This window comes from Mobula hypostoma, chromosome 5 (genome assembly GCF_963921235.1).
Source record: "Mobula hypostoma chromosome 5, sMobHyp1.1, whole genome shotgun sequence".
Lineage (NCBI taxonomy): Eukaryota > Metazoa > Chordata > Chondrichthyes > Myliobatiformes > Myliobatidae > Mobula > Mobula hypostoma.
Window position 1 is genome coordinate 158,174,946 of NC_086101.1, and position 24,827 is coordinate 158,199,772.

General features: G+C 42.8%; 2 protein-coding genes across 2 annotated transcripts in view; one reads left to right on the forward strand and one right to left on the reverse strand.

Annotated features, from left to right (window-relative positions):
- LOC134346321 (coiled-coil domain-containing protein 17-like) overlaps positions 1 to 1,701 on the forward strand; it is a 39,958-nt gene extending 38,257 nt beyond the window's left edge. The window contains exon 13 of the mRNA XM_063047670.1: positions 1,460 to 1,701. Coding sequence (XP_062903740.1) covers positions 1,460 to 1,633 — 174 coding nt within the window. The 3' untranslated portion in view covers positions 1,634 to 1,701. The remainder of the gene's footprint in view (positions 1 to 1,459) is intronic.
- Positions 1,702 to 7,261: 5,560 nt separating this feature from the next.
- On the reverse strand, positions 7,262 to 24,519 carry LOC134346322 (ciliary microtubule inner protein 2B-like). The gene is made up of 5 exons (XM_063047672.1): positions 24,003 to 24,519; positions 12,007 to 12,239; positions 10,762 to 10,943; positions 10,479 to 10,671; positions 7,262 to 7,700 (listed from the first exon to the last, which is right to left on the reverse strand). Exons 1-5 carry the CDS (start codon positions 24,068 to 24,070, stop codon positions 7,600 to 7,602), a joined length of 777 nt encoding a protein of 258 aa, XP_062903742.1. The 5' UTR covers positions 24,071 to 24,519; the 3' UTR covers positions 7,262 to 7,599.
- Positions 24,520 to 24,827: the final 308 nt, after the last annotated feature.

A 24,827-nucleotide genomic window follows, 5' to 3' on the forward strand; every position in this document is an offset into this window, starting at 1 on the left:
ACCATATCCAGCTCTAAGAATTTTGTATAAATCTTTAAGACCTCCTATTTTTCCTCTAACTCGAGAGAGTGTTAACCCCAGTTTGCTTATGTCAAATCTATATTTCAGGAATCACTCTGGTAATCCTCTGTTGCGCTTCCTCTGTCACGGGCATTTCCTTAGGCTGAGTCCAGAACTGTGTATGGTATTCCTGACTGGATAACACCACCACCCTCTATAACTAAAGCATCTCCAGCTCTCAAATCCTCTTGAAATACAGGCTTAATCATTTTGTGTTTCCAACTGATTCCTGTACCAGCATGTTAAACTTTCAGTTATTCATGTACACAGACACCCAGGGCCCTCTGAAAAGCAACACAACCATTTAAAAAGAAACTTCCTGCCTTTCTCTTTCCTCTGTCTATGTGATTGCCCTCACATTTTTCTCGTTTTATTCCACGAGACCAAAGCTCTTCCCCAGAGCATGAGAGAATGATGGGAGATTTGATAGAGGTATACAAAATTGTGAAGTGTATAGGTAGGGTAAATGCAAGCAGGCACTTTTCACTGAGGTTGAGTGAGACTTGAAGTAGAGGACATGGTTTACGGGTGAAAGGTGAAATGTTGAGGGAGAACTTCTCCATTGAGACGGAGCTGAGAGTGGAACGAGCTGCCAGCAGAAGTGCTGAATGCAGGTTTGATTTCAACATTGAAGAAAAATTTGTATAGGTACATGAATGAGAATGTCAAAGGCCATGGTCCAGGTGCAGGTCTACGGGACTAGGCAGATTAATAATTTGGCACAGACTAGATGTGCAGAAGGGCTTGTTTCTGTGCTGTAGTGTTCTATGACTCTGTATATTCACCCGTCTTTTAACCTGACTACGTCACCCTGAAGCCCCATTCTCAAGGATCACATCAGTCAGCTTTGTTGTTTTGCATGTCAAAGACGAAAGAAATATTGATTCTGTATTGGACTGACACTAACTGCTGCACTGACTGAGACCAGCGAGTGAGAGCCACTTGGCTCTTTAGAAAGTCGGAATTGTGAGGCGATCTTCATGTGATGTTTTAATGGTTCTGTCTGAATATCTGTCTACAGTGTCATTAAATTTTCAGTTTGACAATAATAATGAAAGGGTCACAGAGAGAAAAGGCACCATCAGAGTAAAGAGGAGCAAAATGACTTGGCTTAATTGTATAATATCAATAATTTAACTGATAATTTCGTTGTGGCCTTTACCATTTGTAATGTAACAGTGTTGTCTTTGGAGAAGCTTCTAATTCAGAGAAGGTAATATTAGATTCTCTAACATGTGTACAATGCCTCACTTTAGGATTGCTCTGGACTGGGTGCCCTGTAAATGTCAATGCTACAATTTGATCATAAACAAAAACCACAAATGAATGGATCATAATTTTAACAGGTATAGTGAGAATGGTGGTTACTCAAATCAAATGTATCCTGTTTTTTTTTCAGGCTGCAGTACGCACGATTATCCCCATTGATGGTCCATTTGCATCCTATCATCCACCTAACCATCACACAACAATGCAGCTGATCTACCCTACTTTTGGAGAGAGCGTGGACCCTCCTCCTCCCTCTGCTGACACTGTGGTCCTCCATTACTCTACCTCTGCTCGAACTCAATAAGGATAGACAATAGCTTGAAAAAGCTACATTCGGATATGTACAACACTGTTTAATTTAGCTGAATGGCATGAGGAAGAAAATTCTGGAAGATGAGTATTTTGATTAGTAAGTACCACTGACAAGATTTCTTGGTGAATTAGAAATTTTCTTGATGTATGAACTACCACCCAACAAATATGGTCTATGTGCAAGGCTCTTAGTGTCATATCACACCTAAATTTACTGTTTGCATCGTTGGAACAAGGAAGTAAGCCAGAGAAACAAGAATGAACCAATTTATTCAGAAGGTCTTTCAACTGGTCTTTGTTTTATATGACCTCTCCCTTTCACACCGTTTGCGTTCCTCTGCCGTAAGGCGATATGTAGAGCATCTGGGTAGAGCTCCAGACTTGCTAACTGTCATTTACCCTGTTAGCAATAAGGTCACGAACACTGATGCTCCCATCTCCCAGCTGATGAATGGTCATTTAGAAGAAATGCCATAAGACAGCCCCATTAAACAAAATCAGAACAAGCTTAATTCAAGAAAGTCCACAAATACACATGCAAGGAACACAGAAGCAAAATTAATATTTACAGCTTGGAAAAATACTAGCAGTTCTTTTGAATAATCTTCAAGCTTGAGAATGAGACACATTATCACTAGAATCAATGTGGGTTGACGAAGGTAGGTGCAACAGGTGACCAGACATCTTCCTGTCCAGAACATAGACTTCCATATGGTGGCCAGAATGGAAGTGTTTGGGTAGTTCTAATATCAATCACACCTGAAGCCCTGCACTGTTATTGTAAATCTGCTTGAACCACATTCATAATTTCCATTGTACTACTCTTCTCCACTCAGTGATTTTTGCTGAACAAATAATACATTTTCATCAAGTAACAACCTCCATTCACTGCATTTTGCTGTCAGAATTACTGATTTTTGTCCTGTGAGGATTAAATTTTAAATAGAATCTATCAATATTACTTGTGGTGGAATGATGCTTTTGAGAGCTGACGTGAGAACATGTTTTGTTTTGTTAGACGTTGATTGGTTAGTTTCACAGTAAAGGTCCAATGTTATGCTCTCCTCTTCCAAAGTAAAGAACTCAGATTAAATTCCAATGAAATGTGAATGCTAACAATGTGAATTAAAAACAGAAAATGTTGAAATCACACTACAGGTCTCACAGCATTTGTGATGGATTTTTGACCTGAATATCCCTCTCTTCCTCTCCCCCCCCACCCCCCCCGCTGTAGGATTTTGACACAAATCGTCAAAATTTCCCTCCCCCCCCCCCACACAGATGCTGCTTGACTCACTGAGCTCCCCCAGAAGATTGTTTCTTGTTCCAAATACCAGTCTCTGAAGCTTCTGGTTTGTGTGAAGTGGTCATAATTTTAAAACTATTTACACTTAATGGCAGCTACTTAAGAGACATGTATATTTCTTCTGTAAGGAAAGCATCCTGGTTTTGTCTACATCAGCCATTCTTGGCAACCCTCTGTTTGAAAGAGTAAAGTTTGAAGAGGAGGTTAACCACACCTTCACAAGCTCCTTAACGTATCAGCCCACCCACTGGTGTTCCAGGTTAAAAAAATCTTATTACAACATCCTATCTATCCTTTACCTGGAGCAAGCAGCTTCAGTTCACCTTGTAAGGTGGTTCCTTCTTTCAAAAATATAATTCATTTCATATCTTCAATAAGTGCAATTAGAATCATTCACAATAGAAACTGGCACCTCAGCCCAATTGGTCCATGCTAACACATCTATCTTGACATTCATCCTACCATCATCACATTCTCTTGCACTGTATCAGCATGTTTCTTGCTTATACAATACAACAATGAAGCATTTGAAAGGTTGTTTCACAGGACCCATTTGTAGGACCTAGACGTACAAGAACACATGAAAAAAGATGGAAAATTAGTTGGCTTAATTATGTAATATCAATAATTTAAATGATACTTCTGTTGTGGCCTCCACCATTTATAATGTTAACAATATTGCCTTTGGAGATGCTTTGTGAAGTGTTGTGGAACAAAGGGTCCTAGATGTGCAAGTACATCACAAGTAGACAGGATGGTGAAGGAAGTGATGAACTGACCTTCATCAGTTGAGGCACTGAATATGGGAGCTGGGAAGTTATGCTCCAGTTGTACAAGACATTGGTGAAGTTGTATTTGGCAAATGGTGTACTGTTTTGGTAACCCTGTTACAGGAAAGGCATCATTAAGCTGGAAAGAGTGCAAAGGAGATTTACAAGAATGTTGCCAGGACCCGGGATCATAAGTTATAGGGAGAGTTTGGACAGGCTGTGACTTCATTTTTTGGAATGTAGGAGACAAAGCGGTGACTTTAGTGAGGTGTATAAAATCACAAGGAGCAGGGATAGGGTGAATGCACACTCTTTCCCAGGGAAAAGGCACCTTAAATTGGAGGGCAGAGGTTTAAGGTGAGAAAGGAAAGATTTAAGAAGGACCTGAGGGGCCATTTCTTTAAACAAAAAATGGTGCATGCATGATGTGAGCTGTTTTTGAGGTGGGCACAATAGCAACATTTAAAAGACAACTGCCTTTGGAGATGTATATGAGGGGAAAGGTTCACAGGGATATGAACCAATTGTGGGCAAATGGAACTAACTCAGGTGGCATCAGGGACAAGTTGGACTGAAGGACCTGCTTCAGTGCTGTAACTCAAAGTTCAAATTTAATTTAAAAGTACATAAATATTACCATATACAGACCTGAGATTCATTTTCTTCCATACACAGTAAATCCAAGGAACAATAGAATCAATGAAAGACTGCTCCCAACAGGACCGATATAAAAAAAACAATGTGCAAAAGACAACAAAATATGCAAATACAAATGAGAAAAACATATTACTAATAGTAAATAAATAAGGAGTAGCTTTGGAGAATATGGGGTGGAAGAATCCTTGAAAGTGAGTCCATTGGCTGTGGTAACATTTCAATGAAGTTGAGTGAAGTTATCCCCTTTAGTTCAAGAGCCTGATGGTTGAGGAGTAATTATTGTTCCTGAACTTGGTATTGAGAGTCCTGAGGCTCCTGTGCTTTATTTTTGATGGCAATAGTGAGAAAGGAGCATGCCCTGGGTGATGGGGGTCCTTGATGATGGATTCTGCTTTCCTGTGACAGCATTCCATGTAGGTGTGTTCAATGGTGGGGAGAACTTTACCTGTGATGGACTGGACTGTGTCCACTACTTTTTGTAGGATTTTCCATTCAAGGGCATTGATGTTTCCATGCCAGGCCATGATGCAACTAGTCAATATACTCTCCACCACACATCTATAGAAATTTGTCAATGTTTTAGTGCAATTACAAAGAAAGCAAGGTAGCACCTCCTTGCAGATGTCTAAGGAAATAGAGGTGCTGCTGTGCTTTCTTTGTAAGTGCACGTATGAGCTGGGCCCAAGACAGGTCCTCTGAAATAATGCCAAGAAATTTAAAGTTGCTGGCCCTCTCCACATCTGATTCCACCCCCACCCCCCACGATATGCCCTGGCTCATGGGCCTCTGGTTTCTTCCTCCTGAAGTCAATAATCAGCTCATTGGTCTTGCTGACATTGAGTGAGAGGTTGTTGTTGTGGCACCACTCAGCCAGATTTTCAGTCTCCCTCCTATATACCAATTCGTCACCATCTTATATTCAGCCTATGACAGTGGTGCCATCAGCAAACTGGAGCTGGGTTTAGCCTTACAGTGAGTAGAGCAGGGGCCAAGCACACAATCTTGAGGTGCTCCTGTGCAGATGGAGGTTGTGGAGGAGATGTTGCCAAATCAAACTGATTGAGGTCTACAAGTGAAGTCAAGAATCCAGTTGCACAAGGGGCTTTTGAAGCCAAAGCCTAGAACCGTGTTGATTAGTTTTGAGGAGACGATAATATTGAATGTGGAGCTGTAGTCAATAAAGTGCATCCTGTTGTATGTATCTTTGCAGGGTTGAGTGAAGAGCTAATGAAATGGCATCTGCTGCAGTGGACCTCTATGATTCAAAACCAATTGGTGTACTATGGGGTCCTGGCGATATGTCTACCTGTTAGACATGTGAGCTTCTCTAATACTTTCATCCTTCTGATTGGAAGTTTTACACATTCTCTATGTTATTTTAAACCAGTCCACCTGTTACCATGGTGAAGACTGATGCATAAAACTAATTTAACATATATGCCATTTCATTGTTTCCTGTTATTAATTCATCAGCTTTGTTCTCCAGTGAATCCACACCCATCTTAGCTGCTGCCTTCCAATTTGTATACCCATAGATTCTCTTACTATTTGTTTTCTCTGACAATTTTCTCCCTTTTATGAGCAGTTTAGTCCTTTGCTGCTGGATTAAATGCTTTACATATTCTGAATGGCTACCAGCTTTTGCCATTTTATACTCCCTACTTTTCAATTTAACATCATCCTTGACCTCCTTTGTGAACCATATATTGTGCCTTATTCTCATGGGATTCCTCTTGCTAACTCCCGGTGGGTGTAATGGACCAGCTTCACAACACTGAGCACAGGTAGAACCTCAGCAATTCGTGATGTTTGGTGAGACCTTATGTCATTTCTACATACACCTTGGTACAGTCACATAAGAAGTTTGCCATTGAGATAAGGGCGATGTTGGATATGTTTCTCCCTCCTGCTCTCCAGAGATGTGTATTATGACCCAACAGACAAAATCCCTTCTGGATCACCAGAAGAAACAGGAGAAGGTTCGGGTGATGACTATGATGGAGGAGCAGGGCAGGGCAGGGCCACACATGTGTTATATGCAGCAACACTGAGAACACCTCACACATAATGTCATTTCCAAATTCTGTTTTTAACCACATCAGATAATTTTGCTGCATCCCCACTTTATGTGCTGCTCCAAAATGCTATATGATGTCATTCTTACCCTCGGCCATTTGGCTCGATAATGAGTCAACCTGTAGCCGGGGAAGTGATGACCCCTTTATGTTAGACTGTTTGAGGTAACTTTTTTAAATTCTTTCTTACTTCTCTTCTAATATTTGTATACCTTTGCACTTGTAATGCTACTGTGACATTGTAATTTCCTTTGAGATCAATAAAGGATCTATCTATCCGTCTCACATGTTGTTGGCAAAATGGAATGAACTGCCAGAGGAGTTGGTAGAGGTGGGTACACTTACAATGTTTTAAAGGACATTTAGACAGGGACATGGATAGGAAAGATTTAGATGATATGGTCCAAATGCAGGCGAATGAAAGCAGCTCAGGAAGACACTTTGGTCAGCATGGATGAATTGGGCCGAATTGCCTGTTTCTGTATGACCTTGGGACTATGAATCTTTCAGTGGTAGTTTACTCTATTATTCTAAAATACGACTGAGGATTACACATATTAGCATAATGTGCAAATGTCTAAAGGGGACACAATAAATTTACCAAACTCTGTTTCCTGCAGTTGCTAATAAACACCGTCCTACTGGTTTTTACTTCCAACGGAAGGCTACAGTACGTAGCTGTTATCATGTGCTTCTGCCTCAGAGTCACTCCATTCTCATACTGTGGAGCCAGCTAACCAGATGGAATAACCATATCACTCACGTCCAAGGTTTTAATTCACTATATATTTTGTTTTAATTTGGATTGCACAGCACACACAAATGTGGAGCTTGTGATCTCATTTTAAGACCTACTCTTAGTTTATAACGATTGTTTTTTCTACTTAAGTTTAAAGTTTCTTGTACAATGTAATCCACTGTGTAAATCTTGAACATTTAAGTGCAATACAGGTTTCAAAGTCCCTCATATCTGTAAATACATAAATATGTGAGAATTCACTCCAGCGTTAATTTTATTGCATGCAGTAAACTTGATTCAGAACAATCTCAGTGAATTGGGAAATCAAATTAGATTTTAGTCCTGTTCTTAAAGTTAAAGAAGGTCACAATTTAGCTGTCTAAGGTGCTCATTCCTATAGGACGCTTATTTCTAAGTTGTAGGGCATGGTGAATCTGTGGAGCTCTTCTCTCCTTGTCCCAGAACATTACAGGTACTGCGGCCCCAGCTCTTACCTGTTACAAACTGCTGACCTGCGTAGAAACAGAAACAACATCCGTATTGGTTCATTATTGTCGCACGTACCACAATACAGTGAAAAGCTTGATTTACTTTTTATTTATTGAGATAAAGTGTGGAACAGGCTCTTTGAGCCATTTCACTCAGCAAACCCTGGTTTAACCCCAGTCTAATCATGAAACAATTTACAATGACCGATTTACTAACTACCAATCAGTATGTCTTTGGGATGAGGGAGGAAACCGGAGCACTCAGAGAAAACCCACACAGTCATGGCGAGAACTTACATCATTGGCGGGAATTGAACTCGGGTCGTTGCTACTGTAAACTGTTAAGCTAATCACAATGTTGCCATACCACTTCTCTGACATACTGTTTATACAGACCAGATTATTACACAGTGCATTGAGGCAGAATAGGCTAAAACAATAACAATGCAGAACAAGCAAACAAAAGCTAGCGAAAGATTACAAGTAAAGGATGATGTCCAAGATCATAACAAGATAGGTTGTGAGCACAAGAATCCATATTATCAGACAAGCGGTCCATTTGAGGGTCTGATAGCAGCTTGGTAAAATCTGTCCTTAACCCTGGTGCAATGCACTTTCAGGTTTTTGGGAGAGGGGAGGAGAGAGAATGTCTGGGATGGGTGGGGTTTTTGACTATGCTGCTTGTTTTACTGAGGCAGCGAGGAGTACAGACAGAGTCTACAGAGAGGAGGCTCATTCCTGAGATGTGTCCACAACTCTGCATTTTCTTGCAGTCACATGCAAAGCCAAGCCATTGTGCATCCAGACAGACTGCTGTGTTGGATCAATAAAAACTGGTAAGAGTCGACAGGGAACATGGTGAATTTCTTTAGCCTCCTAAAGAAGGAGGGGTATTGGTGAAATTTCTTGGCCATAACATCGATTTGGATGGTTCAGGACAGGCTATTGGCGGTGTTCACACCTCAGAAGTTGATGCTCTCAACCTCAACACCATCGATATGGAATCCCCCCTTTACAAAGTCAATGACCAGCTCGTTTGTTTTATTGACACTAATCTCTCTATCTTTTTCCTGTACTCCGACTTATCATTATTTGAGATGGGGCCCATTACGGTGGTATCATTTGCAGATGGAAATAGAGCAGAACCTGGCCACACAGTCATGGGTGTACAGGGAGTAGAATAGGGAATGAAGACACAACCTTGTGGAGCACCAGTGTTTAGAATAATCATGGTGGAGGTGTTGCTGCTCATTACTGATTGTAGTCTGTTGGTCAGAATTTCAAAGATCCAGTTGCAGAGGGAGTCACGAACTCCCAGGGTCTGGAGGTTGGTGATAAGTTTGCTTGGAGATGAGTGTATGGCCAGGAAGTTGGTGATAAGCAAATTGCAGTGGGTAGTGTTCTGGAAAGCTGGAGTTGTGTGCCAGGATCAGCCTCTCAAAGCACTTCATGATGGTAGATGTTAGAGCTACTGGGAGTCACTAAGCGTGTTATCTTGTTTTTCTTGGGTACTGGGATGACAGTGGTCTTCTTAAAGCAGGAGGAAACCATAGCTTGAAGCAGAGAGAAGTTAAAAATGTCTGCAAATACCCCTGCCAGCTGATCCGCAGAGGATCTAAGGACATGACCAGGGATACCACTCGGGCCTGATGCTTTCTGGGGGCTCACCCTTTGGAACACTGATATTACGTCAGTGATAGTGACTGTAGATTCAAATGCACTGGACACTGTCAGGGTGGGTGGTGATATACCCATTCCCTTCTGTTGAAAATGTGCATAGGATGTGTCAAGCCCATCAGGAATAGGTGTGCTGTGATTGGCAATGCTGCCTGACTTTGTTTTGTAACTCATTACAGAATCACAGCTGAAAACTGGACTGAGACTTGATTTTGGACTGCTTCTTAGCATCTTTGATAGCTTTCCGGTGGTGATATATTGATTTTTTTATACAGGTCAGGATCACCTGATTTGAATGCTATAGACCTAGACTTTAGAAGAAAGTGGATTTCTGGTTCACTCATGGTAAATAGCCCTTGTGAGAGTGAGAGGATGGGGACACAGGCAGTTGAAGTTTTTCAAGGACAAGCAATCAAAGGATATTCGAACTGGAATAATGAAGTCGACAGCAACTTGTCCAATGTTTACTGAATCTTCAGATGAAGTTGGTGAAGAAAAGACCATGATAGATTAGGTCTTTCAGTCATTGGACACAATGGAAAATACCCCTGGCAAAATGCTCAGCAAGCGTCTCCAGTATATTCTATCTGGGGAACTGGGTTTGACTAGGGGTGTTGGAGGTAGGCAGAGGGATGGTATGGGTTAGTACTGTGTCATTGCTTAATAGTTTGTAGTGTGCTGTGTGTTGTAATGTCAACAGATCTTCATGACAGTACCCAAAGGATGACATTGATGCTGGTGTCAATGGCACAGTAAAATGTATTAACAGCAGAGGGTTGGGTTCATTATAGGCTTACACCTGATAGTTCACAGTATGAACTTCTGCATATAAAATCATTTAAACATAAAGTATAACAGAAAAAAAATAATCCAAGTATTCTTGTGAAATCTCCTTCAACAATAGGCATGTGTGCACCCAGGGTAGATAAATTAACATGTAATGAAATATATTATTTGAAACACAGAGCTCAACTGGCGATAAAGGGTAAAATAAGTTATAACAAACATTAAAATTACATTTATACATTTTTACTTACAACCTCTTGAACCACACACATAATGCAGGGGTTGCATCAAAAGATATTAGTCTCTGAGCCAGTTGGAGAGAGAATGGTAACCTCATACCTGGCACAAACCCATTGTAACCGGAAATGAGTGCAGAGTTACTTTTATAAATAATCCTGCTGTGCTGCTCTGTTGGCGTTTTCTCTAGGGTTTGGGATAGATCCATCCCGTCTGAGAGACATGGATCAAAAGATGGCTCACATACCAGGCGTAAGAAATTGCAGTTACTTGGTGGTTTAATATTTTCTGATGCCTGTGAAAAAAAGAACAGATGCATCATTTTTTTCTGCTTCAGAGACCTAGCCTGAGTTGTCTATCACCACAAAACTCCATGGAACCTTACCACAGAAAGTGATGGCCGTGATTTTCTCCACGGTGCAATCATATCACTCCTTTTGCATGTCATTCTTTCAATTTTTCTGAGCTCTTCAATTGTTTGAATAGCACTGGTTGCTTCAGGATTATTGTCATAAACATAATTCTTTAGGGCAAAATAATATTTACCATCCCTGGGATAGAAGTAGCCTACGGTTTAAAAAAACATCACAGTTAGTTGTCTTTTAGATGAAGGGAAAGTAAATATATTTTCATCCTTTAAAGAAAGAGGTGGGAAAATAAACAAAACAGTAAAAACTTGGAACAAGTAATCTTGCACCATCACTGTAAGTTTATTGCAGTCTATTGAAGAATAGACAAATTATATGGTGCATAATTATGCATTTATGAACTGCCGTTGATGTTCACTGGAGTGCCATCTTGAGTTCATCAGTGTAACAGCTGAGAATGAATGACAACATTACTGATGTAGCTGTTGCTTAATGGTTGGACTCAACATCAGGTGAAGGTTCAAATTCCACTGTCAAGAATGAGGACTAAAATCTGATCAAAGCAAGTCAGAGTGCTGTCTCATTGAGGAAGCTACACTTCAGATGAGACAATGATTCCAATGAGATGTGACTGCCTCTCAGGTAGATATTACATATCCAACGATCCATGAAGAAGAGGAGGAGACATCTCTGTGACCCACACCCAAAATTAGTGAAACTGGGAACTGATTTTAGTTTGTGGGAGTTAACTCTGATACTGTTGTTTTCCCAACACCATGATGAAAATGCTGGAAACTCTTAACAAGTCAGGCTGTTCGTGCAGAGAGTAGAAAGTACAATTCACACTTCAAGCATGCAGCATTAAACATTTTCCTCTCCAAGATACTGCCAGGCTTGTGGTGTATTTAAACGCAAACAACAGGAATTCTGCAGATGCTGGAAATTCAAGCAACATACATCTGACGAAGGGTCTTGGCCTGAAACGTCGACTGCGCCTCTTCCTATAGATGCTGCTTGGCCTGCTGCGTTCACCAGCAACTTTGATGTATGTTGTGGTGTATTTCCAGCGTTTTCTATTTATATTTCCGATTTCTACTATTGCAATATTTTGTTTCTGTACATTTTGGAAATATTTTTCTGAAATTATAGCAAGAGGAATCTCATTCCTCCTACATTGCAGATAATGTGATAGTACATATTTCTTGGTCATTGGATAGATCCTGAGAAATCCATTAGCAGAGAATAAAAACAGAAAAAATCACCGTTTTTGGTGTTCATCTCCTGCACCTGTCCTGCATACGTAGTAATTTCTGGATGGCCATATGTCCTATTGAGCAGGTGTCTTGGGACTTGGGGATTGTACAATGGCTTTGTCTGGGTTAGAATTAAATGTGGTGACTTGGGCTGCCCGGGTTCATATGACAGCAGCTCAAGAGTGGCGTTTCCATAAGTCTCCCCCAGGCGACTCTGTAACTTTGGGACATATCCTCCATATCTACAAAAAAACAAAAAGAGTTCCAGTCATTACTTAGAGGATACATTTTAAGTGTTATAGGACCATAGCAAAGGAATTTCTAGATGGGGACAGACTATTGGGCATCTAATTCACCTTCACCTATTCCATTCAAACACAGGAAGAAGAGTACTCATCCCTTTGCACTGTTTCTATCATCAGTCTGGCCAAGGGTGATCTGCACCTCCATCTAGTTGCCTTACCTAACTAAAGTCTATCTCAGTTACATGATCCAGCAACGAATATCAAGTTATTAACTGAAAATAAATCAATAACAATGTATTTACTTCAGACTCAAGCATGAATGAAAAACAGGCCCAGAGATTCAGTGTTTTGAGAACTACATGTCCAAAGCCAAATGTTCCTCACCAAATATGCTGAACTTCCCAAATGTTATGGATGAAATTAAACACCAATACTGTATCTCAAAATTTTATTTCTTTTGAAAAAAAATTCTCTGATCTTCCTCTCAAGTACAATGACATTTCAATATTTAAAGAAACAACATGTTGTACAGTATTGTGGAATTCTATAATGCAGCATAACTATTTCCATCCCTTTAGTCCTCATTTTTCAATCCATTATTTGTTGCAAATATCCATCTCAGTCTTAAAAAATTTCAACTGGCTTGGTGTCGAGAGCTCCAGATTTCTATAGCCATTTAGGTGTATAAAAGCTCCTGCTCTCCTGCCAAAGTGGAAATTTCTAGTTGTATAATTGTATCCGCTTATTCTGTAATCCAGACAAAATAGCTCCTCTGCCTCTATCAAATTCCTCATCATTTTACACATCTTATTCAGGTCATTTCTCAACTTTCTCAAACCTATTACCCATTTGTTGCTGTGATTTTCTCGGCAATTCTCTTGATTCATGTGGAAGTAAAGACTCAGTATGGAGTGCGATTCCATAAGCCATCACTGCCCTGCTGCATCAGTGCCATCATCATGGCCAGCGCACACTGGGAACTAAATTAGAGAGCTCCCAAAAATGGGCACAGGGATGAAGTTGTCTGTTCAACCAGATGCAAACAATACAGATTATATTGTTTTATATTATACGTGCTGGCTACACATTAGAATGATTTCAGGCTCCAGCCAAAGCTCACCATGCTGAGTAAATCTGTGTTTTGACACAAATGTGATTATGAATAATGTACCAGATTATATATTAAAATCTGCTAACATGTTAATATTGCATTTGTTACACAGTAATCACAAAGACAAAATAAAATGACAAATATACACGACAGGCTGAGGGAGTGGTGGAGGCAGAAATTCTCATTACATCTATAACGATAACATCTATAAAAAGTTGTGTGATATTGGGCCCATCATTTCTGTGCTGGCCACAGAAGATGGTTTCTCTTCCTAGTTCTGGGCCTATAGACTCATAGATTTGGATTCCTCAACCGTTATAGGTGTAATGAGAATTTTTGCCTCTATCACTCCCTCAGCCTATTGTGTATTGTTTTTCTCTAAATTGTCTTCCAATCATTCCATTTATTTCTGTGCTACATTAATAGTCATAATTACAGCATAGAAATTGTTATTCCATCAAGTCCCATTGACCCACATCTAATCCATACCCCTCATGTCCAAGTACTTAGTCAAACTTCTCTTAAATTTTAAATTGAACCTAGTTCTTTCTATTCCATCATAGAATATAGAACATAGAATAGTACAGCACAGTACAGGCCCTTTGGCCCACAATGTTGTGCCGACCCTCAAACCCTGCCTCCCATATAAGCCCCCACCTTAGATTCCTCCATACACCTGTCTAGTAGTCTCTTAAACTTCACTAGTGTATCTGCCTCCACACTGACTCAGGCAGTGCATTCCACGCACCAACCACTCTGAGTAAAAAACCTTCCTCTAATATCCCCCTTGAACTTCCCACCCCTTACCTTAAAGCCATGTCCTCTTGTACTGAGCAGTGGTGCCCTGGGGAAGAGGCACTGGCTACCAACTCTATCTATTCCTCTTATTATCTTGTACACCTCTATCATGTCTCCTCTCATCCTCCTTCTCTCCAAAGAGTAAAGCCCTAGCTCCCTTAATCTCTGATCACAATGCATACTTTCTAAACCAGGCAGCATCCTGGTAAATCTCCTCTGTACCCTTTCCAATGCTTCCACATCCTTCCTATAGTGAGGTGACCAGAACTGGACACAATACTCCAAGTGTGGCCTAACCAGAGTTTTATAGAGCTGCATCACTACATCGCGACTCTTAAACTCTATCCCCCCACTTATGAAAGCTAACACCCCATAAGCTTTCTTAACTACCCTATCCACCTGTGAGGCAACTTTCAGGGATCTGTGGACATGTACCCCGAGATCCCTCTGCTCCTCCGCACTACCAAGTATCCTGCCATTTACTCAGTACAGACCTTTTCATAATTTATGCATTTCTATTAAATCTCCCTCAAACCTGCACATTCTGATATAAACAAACAGCTGCAGTATGCCATAATGAAAATTCTCCAGCCATTGCCATATTTTCACTGCTAATGCCATGAAACTCTTACATTTATATAATGCCTTGAGGACATCCCCAATGACTCTCTGTCAGTTAAGCACTGTAAATGGGCCATAATAAGTACTCAGCAAGTCTCCGTGGGTAGAGAAATAATGTTTCAGATCCCTCATCAGAATTATTCACTTTCCTCGAACATTAACTATTTCCTCTCTTATGCAATAAGGTGCATGGGATCAATGGTAAATTAGCTGTTTGAATGTAAGGGGTTGTCTATGGAAGACAGTGAATAGTGATCGAAGGGACTTATTCTAGCTGGTGGTCTGTGATTAGTGTTACACTGGGACCTCTGCTGTTTGTGATGTACATAAGTGACCTGGATGAAAATGTAGATGGGTGGGCTTTTAAATTTGCAGATGACACAAAGCTTGGTAGTGTTGTGGAGACAGTGTAAATGACTGGCAAAGCGTACAGCTGGAAAGCCCTTAACAGTGTTGAGGAACAGAAGGAACTTGGGGTCCATGTACATAGTTCTCTGAAAGTGGCTACACAGGTTGATAGGGTGATTAAGCAGACATATGGCATGCTTGCTTTTATTAGTTGGAGCACTGAGTTCTAAAGTCAGGAACTTATTTTTCAGCTTTATAAAACTCTAGTTAGGCCATATTGGAATAGAAACATAGAAAACCTACAGCACAATACAGGCCCTTCGGCCCACAAAGCTGTGCCGAACATGTCCTTACCTTAGAAATTACCTAGGGTTACCCATAGCCCTCTATTTTTCTAAGCTCCATGTACCTATCCAGGAGTCTCTTAAAAGACTCTATCATTTCCACCTCCATCATCATCGCCGGCAGCCAATTCCACACACTCACCACTCTCTGCGTAAACAAACTTACCCCTGACATCTCCTCTGTACCCACTTCCAAGCACGTTAAAACTGTGCCCTCTCGTGCTAGCCATTTCAGTCCTGGGAAAAAGCCTCTGACTATCCACATGATCAATGCCCCTCATCTTGTTGTACACCTCTATCAGGTCACCTCTCATCCTCCATCGCTCCAAGGAGAAAAGGCCAAGTTCACTCAACCTGTTCTCATAAATCATGCTCCCCAATCCAGGCAACATCCTTGTAAATCTCCTCTGCACCCTTTCTGTAGTTTCCACATCCTTCCTGTAGTGAGATGACCAGAACTGAGCACAGTACGCCAAGTGGGGTCTGACCAGGGTCCTATATAGCTGCAACATTACCTCTCGGCTCTTAAACTCAATCCCATGATTGATGAAGACCAATGCACCGTACGCTTTCTTAACCACAGAGACAATCTGAGCAGCATTGAGTGTCCTATGGACTCGGATCCCAAGATCCGGCTGATCCTCCACACTGCCAAGAGTCTTACCATTAATACTATATTCTGCCATCAAATTTGACCTACCAAAATGAACCACCTCACACTCACCTGGGTTGAACTCCATCTGCCACTTCTCAGCCTAGTTTTGCATCCTATCAATGTCTTGCTGTAACCTCTGACAGCCGTCCACACTATCCACAACACCCCCAATCTTTGTGTCATCAGCAAGTTTACTAACCCATCCCTCCACTTCCTCATCCAGGTCACTTATAAAAATCACAAAGAGTCGGGGTCCCAGAACAGATCCGAGGCACACCACTGGTCACCGACCTCCATGCAGTATATGACCCATCTACAACTACTCTTTGCCTTCTGTGGGCAAGCCAGTTCTGGATCCACAAAGCAATGTCCCCTTGGATCCCATTCCTCGTTACTTTCTCAATAAGCCTGGCATGGGGTACCTTATCAAATGCCTTGCTGAAATCCATGTACACTACATCTACTGCTCTACTTTCATCAATGTGTTTAGTCACATCCTCAAAAAATTCAATCAGACTCATAAGGCACAACTTGCCTTTGACAAAACCATGCTGACTATTCGTAATCATATTATGCCTCTTCAAATGTTTATAAATCCTGCCTCTCAGGATCTTCTCTGTCAACTTACCAACCACTGAAGTAAGACTCACTGGTCTATAATTTCCTGGGCTATCTTTATGCCCTTTTTTGAATAAGGGAACAACATTCACAACCCTCCAATCCTCCAGAACCTTTCCTGTTCCCACTCATGCTGCAAAGATCATTGCCAGAGGCTCAGCAATCTCCTCCCTCACCTCCCACAATAGCCTGGGTTATATTTTATCCGGTCCCGGTGACTTATCCAACTTGATGCTTTCCAAAAGCTCCAGCACATCCTCTTCCTTAATATCTACATGCTCAAGCTTTTCAGTCCGCTGTAATCGCCAAGATCCTTTTCCGTAGCGAATACTGAAGCAAAGTACTCATTAAGTACCTCTGCCATCTCCTCTGGTTCCATACACACTTTTCCACTGTCCTATTCTCTCACGTCTTATCCTCCTGCTCTTCACATACTTGTAAAATGCCTTGGAGTTTTCCTTAATCTTGTCTGCCAAGGCCTTCTCATGGCCCCTTCTGGCTCTCTTAATTTCATTCTTAAACTCCTTCCTGCTAGCCTTATAATCTTCTAGATCTCTATCATTACCTAGTTTTTTGAATTTTTCGTAAGCTCTTCTTTTCTTCTTGACTAGGTTTACAACAGCCCTTGTACATCATGCTTCCTGTACCCTGCTATCCTTTTCCTGTCTCATTGTAATGTACCTATGCAGAACACCACGCGAATATCCCCTGAACATTTGCCACATTTCTTCCATACGTTTCCCTGAGAACATCTGTTTCCAATTTGTGCTTCCAAGTTCCTGTCTGATAGCCTCATATTTCCCCTTACTCCAATTAAATGCTTTCCTAACTTCTCTGTTCCTATGTCTCTCCAATGCTAAGGTAAAGGAGATAGAAATAGAAACATAGAAACATAGAAAATAGGTGCAGGAGTAGGCCATTCGGCCCTTCGAGCCTGCACCGCCATTTATTATGATCATGGCTGATCATCCAACTCAGAACCCAGCCTTCCCTCCATACCCCCTGACCCCTGTAGCCACAAGGGCCATATCTAACTTCCTTTTAAACATAGCTAATGAACTGGCCTCAACAGTTTGCTGTGGCAGAGAATTCCACAGATTCACCACTCTCTGTGTGAAGAAGTTTTTCCTAACCTCGGTCCTAAAAGGCTTCCCCTCTATCCTCAAACTGTGACCCCTCGTTCTAGACCTCCCCAACATCGGGAACAATCTTCCTGCATCTAGCCTGTCCAATCCCTTTAGGATCTTATACGTTTCAATCAGATCCCCCCTCAATCTTCTAAATTCCAACGAGTACAAGCCCAGTTCATCCAGTCTTTCTTCATATGAAAGACCTGCCATCCCAGGAATCAATCTGGTGAACCTTCTTTGTACTCCCTCTATGGCAAAGATGTCTTTCCTCAGATTAGGGGACCAAAACTGCACACAATACTCCAGGTGTGGTCTCACCAAGGCCTTGTACAACTGCAGTAGTACCTCCCTGCTCCTGTACTCGAATCCTCTCGCTATAAATGCCAGCATACCGTTCGCCTTTTTCACCGCCTGCTGTACCTGCATGCCCACTTTCAATGACTGGTGTATAATGACACCCAGGTCTCGTTGCACCTCCCCTTTTCCTAATCGGCCACCATTCAGATAATAATCTGTTTTCCTATTTTTGCCACCAAAGTGGATAACTTCACATTTATCCACATTAAATTGCATCTGCCATGAGTTTGCCCACTCACCCAACCTATCCAAGTCACCCTGCATCCTCTTAGCATCCTCCTCACTGCTAACACTGCCACCCAGCTTCGTGTCATCCGCAAACTTGGAGATGCTGCATTTAATTCCCTCATCCAAGTCATTAATATATATTGTAAACAACTGGGGTCCCAGCACTGAGCCTTGCGGTACCCCACTAGTCACCGCCTGCCATTCTGAAAAGGTCCCGTTTATTCCCACTCTTTGCTTCCTGTCTGCTAACCAATTCTCCACCCACACCAATACCTTACCCCCAATACCGTGTGCTTTAAGTTTGCACACTAATCTCCTATGTGGGACCTTGTCAAAAGCCTTTTGAAAATCCAAATATACCACATCCACTGGTTCTCCCCTATCCACTCTACTAGTTACATCCTCAAAAAATTCTATGAGATTCGTCAGACATGATTTTCCTTTCACAAATCCATGCTGACTTTGTCCGATCATTTCACCGCTTTCCAAATGTGCTGTTATCACATCCTTGATAACTGACTCCAGCAGTTTCCCCACCACCGACGTTAGGCTAACCGGCCTATAATTCCCCGGTTTCTCTCTCCCTCCTTTTTTAAAAAGTGGGGTTACATTAGCCACCCTCCAATCCTCAGGAACTAGTCCAGAATCTAACGAGTTTTGAAAAATTATCACTAATGCATCCACTATTTCTTGGGCCACTTCCTTAAGCACTCTGGGATGCAGACCATCTGGCCCTGGGGATTTATCTGCCTTCAATCCCTTCAATTTACCTAACACCACTTCCCTACTAACATGTATTTCGCTCAGTTCCTCCATCTCACTGGACCCTCTGTCCCTTACTATTTCTGGAAGATTATTTATGTCCTCCTTAGTGAAGACAGAACCAAAGTAATTATTCAATTGGTCTGCCATGTCCTTGCTCCCCATAATCAATTCACCTGTTTCTGTTTGCAGGGGACCTACATTTGTCTTTATCAGTCTTTTCCTTTTTACATATCTATAAAAGCTTTTACAGTCCGTTTTTATGTTCTCTGCCAGTTTTCTCTCATAATCTTTTTTCCCCTTCCTAATTAAGCCCTTTGTCCTCCTCTGCTGAACTCTGAATTTCTCCCAGTCCTCAGGTGAGCCACTTTTTCTGGCTAATTTGTATGCTACTTCTTTGGAATTGATACTATCCCTAATTTCTCTTGTCAGCCACGGGTGCACTACCTTCCTTGATTTATTCTTTTGCCAAACTGGGATGAACAATTGTTGTAGTTCATCCATGCAACCTTTAAATGCCTGCCATTGCATATCCACCGTCAATCCTTGAAGTGTCATTTGCCAGTCTATCTTAGCTAATTCATGTCTCATACCTTCAAAGTTACCCCTCTTTAAGTTCAGAACCTTTGTTTCTGAATTAACTACGTCACTCTCCATGTTAATGAAGAATTCCACCATATTATGGTCACTCTTACCCAAGGGGCCTCTCACGACAAGATCGCTAATTAACCCTTCCTCATTGCTCAAAACCCAGTCCAGAATAGCCTGCTCTCTAGTCGGTTCCTCGACATGTTGGTTCAAAAAACCATCCCGCATACATTCCAAGAAATCCTCTTCCTCAGCACCTTTACCAATTTGGTTCACCCAGTCTACATGTAGATTGAAGTCACCCATTATAACTGCTGTTCCTTTATTGCACACATTTCTAATTTCCTGTTTAATACCATCTCCGACCTCACTACTACTGTTAGGTGGCCTGTACACAACTCCCACCAGCGTCTTCTGCCCCTTAGTGTTACGCAGCTCTACCCATATCGATTCCACATCTTCCCGGCTTATGTCCTTCCTTTCTATTGCGTTAATCTCTTTTTTAACCAGCAACGCCACCCCACCTCCCCTTCCTTCGTGTCTATCCCTCCTGAATATTGAATATCCCTGAACGTTGAGCTCCCATCCCTGGTCACCCTGGAGCCATGTCTCTGTGATCCCAACTATATCATAATCATTAATAACAATCTGCACTTTCAATTCATCCACCTTATTACGAATGCTCCTTGCATTGACACATAAAGCCTTCAGGCACTCTTTTACAACTCTCTTAGCCCTTTTTAATGCTTGCCCTGGATTTGTCGGCCTGCCACTTTTACTTTTCCCCTTTGTACTTTTTGCTTCTACGCTCACTTTACACCCCTCTGTCTCTCTGCACTGGTTCCCATCCCTCTGTTGTGAACTAACCTCCTCACACCTAGCCGCTTTAATTTGATTCCCACCCCCCAACCATTCTAGTTTAAAGTCACCTCAGTAGCCCCCGCTAATCTCCCTGCCAGGATATTGGTCCCCCGAGGATTTAAGTGTAACCCGTCCTTTTTGTACAGGTCACACCTGCGCCAAAAGAGGTCCCAATGATCCAAAAACTTGAATCCCTGCCCCCTGCTCCAATCCCTCAGCCACGCATTTATCCTCCACCTCATCGCATTCCTACTCTCACTGTCGCGTGGCACAGGCAGTAATCCCGAGATTACTACCTTTGCGGTCCTTTTTCTCAACTCCCTTCCTAGCTCCCTATATTCTTCTTTCAGGACCTCATCCCTTTTCCTACCTATGTCATTGGTACCTATATGTACCAGGACCTCTGGCTCTTCACCCTCCCACTTCAGGATATCTTGGACACGATCAGAAATATCCCGGACCCTGGCACCAGGGAGGCAAACTACCATCCGAGTCTCTGGACTGCGTCCACAGAATCGCCTATCTGACCCCCTTACTATCGAGTCCCCTATCACAACTGCCCTCCTCTTCCTTGCCCTACCCTTCTGAGCTACAGGGCCAGACTCTGTGCCGGAGGCAGGGCCACTGTCGCTTCCCCCGGGTAAGCTGTCCCCCCCAACAGTACTCAAACAGGAGTACCTGTTGTTAAGGGGCACAGCCGCCGGGGTACTCCCCATCACCTTCCTTTTCCCCTTCCCCCTCCTAACCGTGACCCACTTGTCTGCCTCCCGTGGCCCCGGCGTGACCACCTGCCTTCCACTCCTCTCTATCACCTCCTCACTCTCCCTGACCAGACGAAGGTCATCGAGCTGCAGCTCCAGTTCCGTAACGCGGTCCCTTAGGAGCTGCATCTCGATGCACTTGGCGCAGATGTAGACGTGGTAAATGTGATCACTTTCTCCAAAATGCTTTCCCACTGAGAGATCTGACACTTGACCAGGTTCATTTCCCAATACCAGATCAAGTACAGCCTCTCTTCTTGTAGGCTTATCTACATATTGTGTCAAGAAACCTTCCTGAACACACCTGTCAAACTCCACCCCATCTAAACCCCTTGCCCTAGGGAGATGCCAATCAATATTTGGGAAATTAAAATCTCCCACCACAACAACCCTGTTACTATTACACCTTTTGAGAATCTGTCTCGATGTCCCTGTTACTATTGGGTGGTAACCCAGCAGAGTTATTGACCCCTTGCTGTTCCTAACTTCTAGCCGCAAAGATTCTGTAGACAGTCTCTCCTTTTCTGCAGCTGTGACATTATCTCTGATCTACATTGCCACACCCCCACCTCTTTTGCCTCCATCCTTGTCCTTTCTGAAACATCTAAAGTCTGGCACTCGAAGTAACCATTCCTGCCCCTGAGCCATCCAAGTCTCTGTAATGACCACAACATCACAGCTCCAAGTACTGATCCATGCTCTAAGCTCATCTGCTTTGTTCATAATACTCCTTGAATTAAAATAGACACATCTCAAACCATCAGTGTGAGCGTGTCCCTTCTCTATCACCTGCTATCCTCCCTCTCGCACTGTCTCCAAGCTTTCTCTATTTGTGACCCAACCACCTCTTCCTTTGTCACTTCAGTCTGGTTCCCATCCCCCAGCAATTCTAGTTTAAACTCTCCCCAGTAGCCTTAGCAAACCTCCCCGCCAGGATATTTGTCCCCCTCGGATTCAAGTGCATCCCGTCCTTTTTGTACAGGTCATGCCTGCCCCAAAAGAGGTTCCAATGATCCAAAAATCTGAATCCCTGCCCTCTGCTCCAATCCCTCAGCCACGCATTTATTCTCTACCTCATTCTATTCCTATACTGACTGTCACGTGGCACAGGCAGTAATCCCGAGATTACTACCTTTGAGGTCCTGCTTCTCAACTTCCTTCCCAACTCCTTGTAGTCTGTTTTCAGGACCTCCTCCCTTTTCCTACCTATGTCATTGGTACCAATATGTACTACGACCTCTGGCAGGTCTCCTTTTCACTTCAGGGTATCATGGAGTACTAGCTGCCCAATTATAGGAAGGATGTTAAAGCTTTGGAGAGGGAACAGAAGAGGTTTATCAGGATGCTGCCTGGATTAGAGGGCATGTGCTATAGTGAGAGGCTGGACAAGCTTTGGTTGTTTTCTCTGGACCAGCAGAGGTTGAGGGAGATCTGACTGATGAGAGGGATAGATAGACAGTACCTTTTCCCAGAGTTGAAATGTCTAATATGGGAGGGCATGCATTTAAGGTGGGTGGGGGAGAACTTAAATGGAGACATGAGAAGCAAATATTTTAAGTATGCTGAATGCCTGGAATGCAGTGTCTGGGGTGGTGGTAGCGGCATATACATTAAGATATACATTATGCATATACGTTAGAGACTTTTAAGAGATGTTTAGACAGGCACATGAATGTGAGGAAAATAGAAGGATGTGGGCCTAGTGTAGGCAGAAGGGATTAGCTTAATTGCCCGTTTGATTGGTAATTTATTTGGTTTGGCACTACATTGTGGGCCAAAGGCCTGGTTCCTGTGCTGAACTGTTCTATGTTCTCCATGTACTGGAGAGGGCTGTACTGTGCTGTGTTCTCCATCACCACTGCCTCATCGTCTGACTATTTCCAAAACCACCTGATTTTAATTACTTTTAAAATTCCTTTTCAACTTCTAATGGGAATACTGGCCAGGACACAGGATTCCAATGTATTTCCTTCAAAGAGTGGAACATGATCTTAAAAGGAATCTGGGGCCTTGATTTCGTGGTAGTGAACTAACGACCATCAGTTAGACAATGCAGCAAACACCAAATACTGGGTCAGAACTGATATTTAAATATCAGTTCTTACTGAGTATTTGGGGTGTCTTATCAAGTATTTGGCTTAAACCAAGCATCCAACTCCAAAATGAATGCGTTTATAATGAACCAGTATTAGGAAGCACCTTCAATTGATTTTGCACTTTAAAACTTAGTTCCACCACCTACCTGCAGAACAAACTGCTGGAGGAGCTCAGTGGGTCGAGCAGCTTCTGTGGAGAGTTAATCTGCAGCAAGTCAGTTTCTGCCCCAGTGCTACTGGCTCATAGACCCTCCTTTGTCCAGGATTGTCCGAAAGGAACTTACGACTGCTAATACCACCCGCACCCCCCATACACACACACACACCCTCCAATACCCCTCCCCAAAATACACACACCTAACACTCACACAAACCCCAGCCCTCACAAAACACCATCCCTTATATACGTACTCCCCAACTCACCATCCCTGTACCCACAAACACCCCAACACACCACACCAGCAGCACGAAATAACTCTGACCCGGGCATGAAGTTGGGATCGAACGTACTGAAGACATTCTCCCTCTTGAGAGGCAGCGGAAACGGCATCGTACAGGGAAAGAACACACCGGGCGGTCACTGAGAGGCTGGCGAGACCTAAACTGCTGGTTGTTGGCGGCAACGAGGCACTGGGACACGGTTACCGACCGGCAGCGTCATGAGCTGATCATAAACATCCCGGGAGGCCGCAATACAGCGAGTCAAGTAGCTGAGGTAAACAGCGCATCGGGAACTGAACTAACCAGTACACCAGTAACCGAGGTAACTAGTTCGACAGTAACCAACAGACTGGTTTCTAGGGTAACCAGTTTACCAGTTAATGAGGGTGGCAGTCACACCCGATGAGAACTGACCCTCATTAGAGGAACTGAAGTGCCTATCCCGACTTCGGTAATCAGCCGCGGCCCCGACGGTCGGAGCCAGATCCCCGGACTGCATTTGTATTTGTGTGTGTCTCTCGCACAGGGAGGCTGCGCCCAGTGAAACCGTTCCCCAACCCGACAGATTGCATTGAACCCTGGCAGTGAGTCCCAACGGCAGCAGCACGTAACGGAGCTGGAGGAACTCGACGTGGCAGGCAGCATTTACGGATGGACGTGGACAGTCAACGTTTCGGGCAATACCTTCATTTGGACAGCGAGCTCCTTTTTTGGGGGGAATTGGATCATGGCGAGTCCTTGTTCTCTTCGCACGTTTACTGTCAACTGCAAATCAAGTCATTAGCCAGAAATATATAGTCCATGTAATAAAACCCAGAAAAAAGAAACAGTCCAATGTTTCTGCTGTGAGACCTTTCATCAAGGCT